Raw genomic sequence first — 6,000 nt, forward strand, 5'->3', positions numbered from 1 at the left:
TGGGCTAGTATCACAGAAATTAAGCCAAATTATTTTGGGCAGTACTGAAGGAACAGGAGTAATTTGCATTGCATTTACAAACAAGTTTGCAAAATGTATGTGTGAATTAAAATTCTTGATTATCAGCATAATAAAGTTAAACTGACATTTTTTTATTGCGAAACTACCTCCTAAACTTTCTCCTAAAGAAAAGGAAAAACTGTATTCTATCTTTTGTGTTGAAAGCATATGAAACTGGAATTGTCCAAAGATTTATTAGAAAATTATATCTTCTGGGCTCATAAGTGCCCCAGGCAGGCTTCAGAATAGTTATTTTGTCACATCTTATCTCCATTCTTTGAGGAGTGGGTGTCAGCATAGATGCCCATTTTTCATTGGGGACAGACACATTGGTGTCCTGGTGATTCTCTTGAAATGCATCCTCTCGGATGTAGAGTCATGTTTTGCAACGCACTCAATGTGGTTAGTTTAAACTCATCCTAGAAAGGGATTGCTGGGGCTTGTTCCATTTTTACCTCCCCGGGCCAACATCCATCACTTCGATGGTACGCAGGCATCATGGCCTTGTAATTTTCTTTCATATTTCATGAGCTCATTTAAAAAAAATCTGTTTCAGACTGCAAAATACTAAGAAAAGAAGGGGCTTTTACAAGCTTCCCATTTCTGTAATGCTCTCATGGTGTTAGGAAGATCTCCATGGTGATGTCTCCATGACTGAGTCTCAGGTGAGGTAACGCCTCAGTCACAGTGGCGCTTACCAGTTTGCTGTCTATTAAGGTATGAGAGGTCTTGCTTCATGTCTTCAGGTTCTTGCAGTAGACCCCCTTTGTCCTTGCCTAGTCTTCATTGTACAATAGCTATTTCACAAGAGCTTCTTGAATGGAGGATTTTTCCGAATCCTCATCTATAAATCCCTAACGGGTTTTAAATCATCATTGAATGGATGGGAATTATTTTCATGTAGCATAATTTATTTGTGTTCATTATGTGACTTTAATGGTAGCCAGTTCACATGCCGGCCATTTTGGTAACACCCCTTGGCAACTAGTTTCCAAGATGGCAATAAGCATTCAGGTACAGTACAATACAGTTCTGTTTGAAATTACTAAAAGCTGTTTGTCATCTCAAATCAGAAGTTCAATCTGACAACAATGGTACAGAATTTAACCTTTTTATTTAGCTTCTTTAGCTCAAATTATGTTAAAAATGTACTGTCAACATTTCAAATCTTAGCATTAGCATTTAGCAAAAATGTGGCTTTAGCTTAAATAGTGTTAAAAAGATACTAAGCTATTTGTCAAGGTTACATTTCAAATCAGGCATAAAATTTGACTATAACTGTATTTAGTAGTAGCATTTAATTAGCAAAAACAGCTTCTTAAAGCTTAAATCATACTAAAATGTATTAAGCTGTTTGTCAAGGTTACATTTCAATAACATTTCAAATCAGGAATAAATTCTAACTACAATTATTAGCAAAAACAGCTTTAGCTTAAATCATGTTAAAAATGTAATAAGCTATTCATCAAGGTTACATTTCAATAACATTGTCAACTAAAATCTTAGAATGGTTGTATTTAGCATTAGCATTTATTTAGCCAACACTAAAGCTATTTAAGCTAAGAAGCTACACTTCTGTAGCTTAAATCATGTAAATACTGTATGTACTAAGCTATTTGTCAAGATTTTATTTCAGTAACATTCGAAATAAGGATTAAATGAAACAACATTCGCATTTATTTAGCCAACATGTGGCTTCTTTAGCTTTAATAGTTTATAGCTGCAGTGTCTTGTAAAGGAAAATTGAATTGTCCCCAGGTTTGTGCATTCTCAAATTGCTCTTTTTGCCATATCGTTATCGAGTGTCCTGAGTCCCTTGTGCTTTCCTCCCCCACAGGTCAGGAGTCGGAGTGACTGGGTCGAAGCAGACCATGTTCTACGCTGAGGTGTCCGAAGAGAATCGCGTCGGAGAGGGAGGAGGTAAACCCCAAGAGGGCGAATTGATCGAGGTGGTCAAAGTTCCCCTGCACGAAGCTATGACCTTCGCCTTTGACGAGAGCCTCCCGAAAACAATGGGTGTCATTTTCAGCTTCATCTGGTTCCACAGCAACATGTCACCGAAGTACAAGATCTCCACCAATGTCTAACATAACGGTTCCAAGCCATCCTCTGAAATACAAGTCATTACATACATTTTTATATATAGTATTCAAAATGGTCACTAACTGTTAATTTTTTTTGTTATTTCTTACACTTTTATCTGTTTGTTGTGGTTATAGCTATTGTCTTATTTCAAAATGAAGCAGCACTCGTGTGCTATTCGCTTTCCACGGGAGCTAACACATCCCAATCGGTTAACCATAGAACTGAAGAGGTTCATTGTGAGTTTGTTTTGTGTAACCGAATGCTTTGTTTTTAACATGTCAGGAATTTCAGCCAGCCATTTGAAATCGCACCACAGCCCTTAAAGACTTTGTAATGGTGATCTCTTCCACTCTAATTTAAGAGGGCAAGATCTGAAAGACTGTGTTGATACCATCAGGGAGAGAACATCAGACCTGGATTATTCACGATTGAAGCTGTACAATGAGGTCAGAAAGTGACCGTATATAGCCATATTCCAATTTTGCAGTTTAGAAGAATAACATTCATTTAAATGAGCAAGTAAATAATAACAAGAATTAATGTGAATTATATGTAAACAACACAGGCAGCTACCCAAATGAGCCACTTCTTTAAAACAATCATTGACAAAGAGAATCAGTTACGCTCTTGCATATATCTCAGGTCCAAAGCTGACTTTGGGACATTCAGGGTTAGTGACAATGCTGAAAAATACTGAGGTGTTTTTTTTATTGCCGCTTAACGTTAAGTTGATATTCTGAGTGTGTTTTTTGCACAGAATTTATGAAATATCTACTACAAAAACCTAAAGTATGAGTACAGTGTTAGTACTACAGGTTTAAAGCTGCTTTGCCATAATCATAATCTTAACTGTAACAACATTCTGAATTCTTTCAGAACTTACGGAATAGAATATATTAGGAGTGCATGAGCTTGCCTGCTGAAAATATTTTAGAAAATATTTTCAAATACCATATAGTGTCAAAAGACTTGGTACCTCCTAAAGTCACAGGAACAAAAAGTAGTGGCTTTCTAAAATCCATTGAATACTATACTTGAAAAATATTTGTATTGCTGTTGCGGTTTACTGTATGAATATATAGGGTGATGACTATAAATGCTTGAATATAATCAATATACCCTCAATATTCTTCATGATACCTCCAAGATTTGAGAGGCTGCTTGCAACTTTACTTACAAACATTTTAAGGTGAGCTGAAGCTTTCTGAATCAGATACTCTATTTAGTTCAGTTCAAATTCTCTTAAGCACAAAGCATTCACTAGTTTAATTTCAATCGATCAATCAATCAATCAGTCTTTTTTTTTCCTATATCTTGTTGGCTTAATTATTTTGTGAAGGATGTTGAAGTGCACAAACATTTGTTAATGCTATCGTTGTTCTTGTCTTGACAACTATCACCGCCATATTAAATAAATTCTATATTGTTAGCTGATTGGATCTTATTGTAAAGCATTTCCTCTGTCCTATCACTGTACTTGGTCTATATTCTGTGATTGATGAGTGTTATAACTTTATCAATACATATGGTCAATGTGCTAATTCACAAGTTACCATGTTCATATAATCAGTCAAAACGAGTGATGTGGAAAAGGACAAACAGGATTGGTTTGGTCTAAAATGGCAGTGTTTTTAACTTCGAGTGCTCCTTTTAAAGTATGCAAATGAGACATTTAAGAATTATGCATTTGTTTTGGGAGCATTATTTCTTATCACAATGCCTCAGATATCATTCCCTCATTTTCTTAATCTCTTCTTATAGAATTAACTCTGAACTTGTTTGAGTGTTTTGTACGTTTATCTCAGGATAGGGCTTTGTTTCTTTTAAAAATTAATAAATTGTTTTATTGTCATGTGCCACTGTTACTAATGCTTGATTTTCAGACTCAGTATTTCAAGAGGTGTTTTAATGTCTTTATATCTCTTTCTTTTCTTTTTCTTTTTTTGGATATCACAACATTTGTTTACTGATTGTTTTAATTTATGGCACCTTGGGGAATATATATATATATTTCAAATATATATATATATATATACAATTACGTATCTTTTGACATTTGAAAATATATATATATTTCAAAAATGAAATATTGCATGTGCACTCTGTATTACATTGATCTGCATTCAGTTTAAATGAATAAAAAGGTTCCTGCCTTAGGTCATGGAGTCTCTACTTTCATCTGTCAATCTCAGTCAATATCTGTCCAAAAATCAACTGTAAAGTGTTGTAATGACTGATAAATAATACATTCAACCAGTGGCGAAATCCACTCCACTTGCCCTCATGTCACCTTTTGGTTACAATCTGGCTTTCGTGTGCTTGATGTTTTCATTCAAGCTGAGGGACAATTTGTCAAGAACTTCTCATCCAGAGCTCTCTAGGGGTCAGAGCGCTTTTCGTCATGTAGAGATTTGAGAGGAGTTGAGTTGTCAAGGTAATGTTTGTTTTCGTCTCTGCTCTTTTTAGGCACATTGGTAATCATTAGACAGCCTTACTGACGGATGTCCGGGGCGAGGGATTGTGGAGGAGGGACAGGTGGGTGGGTGAGGGGGTCACAAATAATAGCATTAAGTAACTAAGTGCAACTACCACGACTTTGCTATAGCAACCGCACGCCTCACAACAAGACACACAATGAGTGTGATCTGTGAGGCAGGGGAGAGGAGAAGACATTGCAAGGGCACTTGAGTGTGTTTTCTATGCTTCTTGATTTACTGAAGGCTTTGTTCAGATGACCCACAAAGGGCTTGTGCACTGTACGCAGACTGAATACATTATCAATACGAAACAATTGTTCATTTGTTTGGCTTGTTTGTTGTACATTTAATGTAATGAATCGACAACCACTCTAGAGATGTGATGATTATTTCATATAAACCCTAAAAAAGGAATGCAATAATTTACAAATCTCATAAACTTATATTTTATTCACAATAGAATATAGATAACATATCAAATGTTGAAAGTGAGACATTTTGACATGTCATGCCAAATATTGGCTCATTTTGGATTTCATGAGAGCTGCACATTCCAAAAAAGTTGGGACAGGTAGCAATAAGAGGCCGGAAAAGTTAAATGTACATATAAGGAACAGCTGGAGGAACAATTTGCAACTTATTAGGTCAATTGGCAACATGATTGGGTATAAAAAGAGCCTCTCAGAGTGGCAGTGTCTCTCAGAAGTCAAGATGGGCAGAGGATCACCAATTCCCCCAATGCTGCGGCGAAAAATGGAGCAATATCAGAAAGGAGTTTCTCAGAGAAAAATTGCAAAGAGTTTGAAGTTATCTTCATCTACAGATAATAATATTATCCAAAGATTCAGAGAATCTGGAACAATCTCTGTGTGTAAGGGTCAAGGCCGGAAAACCATACTGGATGCCCGTGATCTTCGGGCCCTTAGACGGAACTGCATCACATACAGGAATGCTACTGTAATGGAAATCACAAGGCTCAGGAATACTTCCAGAAAACATTGTCGGTGAACACAATCCACCGTGCCATTCGCCGTTGCCAGCTAAAACTCTATAGGTCAAAACAGAAGCCATATCTAAACATGATCCAGAAGTGTAAGCGTTTTCTCTGGGCCAAGGCTCATTTAAAATGGACTGTGGCAAAGTGGAAAACTGTTCTGTGGTCAGACGAATCAAAATTTGAAGTTCTTTTTGGAAAACTGGGACGCCATGTCATCCAGACTAAAGAGGACAAGGACAACCCAAGTTGTTTATGATTTGACATTTTTAACTTTGGTTAGTGTGTAATGTTGCTGTTTGAGCATAACCAACATCTGCAAAGTTACAACGCTCAAAGTTTAATGCAAAGGGAGATATTTTCTTTTACAGAAATCACTTTTAA

At 36.3% G+C, this 6,000-nt stretch overlaps 1 protein-coding gene across 2 annotated transcripts in view; it reads left to right on the forward strand.

The window, feature by feature from the left end:
- nudt14 (nudix (nucleoside diphosphate linked moiety X)-type motif 14) overlaps window positions 1-4,292 on the forward strand; it is a 44,772-nt gene extending 40,480 nt beyond the window's left edge. For both annotated transcript variants that reach the window (XM_067383618.1, XM_067383619.1), the window contains one exon: window positions 1,898-4,292. In XM_067383618.1, coding sequence (XP_067239719.1) covers window positions 1,898-2,147 — 250 coding nt within the window. In that variant the 3' untranslated portion in view covers window positions 2,148-4,292. The remainder of the gene's footprint in view (window positions 1-1,897) is intronic.
- Window positions 4,293-6,000: the final 1,708 nt, after the last annotated feature.

Source organism: Chanodichthys erythropterus, chromosome 4 (assembly GCF_024489055.1).
Source record: "Chanodichthys erythropterus isolate Z2021 chromosome 4, ASM2448905v1, whole genome shotgun sequence".
NCBI classification, from domain to species: Eukaryota; Metazoa; Chordata; class Actinopteri; order Cypriniformes; family Xenocyprididae; genus Chanodichthys; species Chanodichthys erythropterus.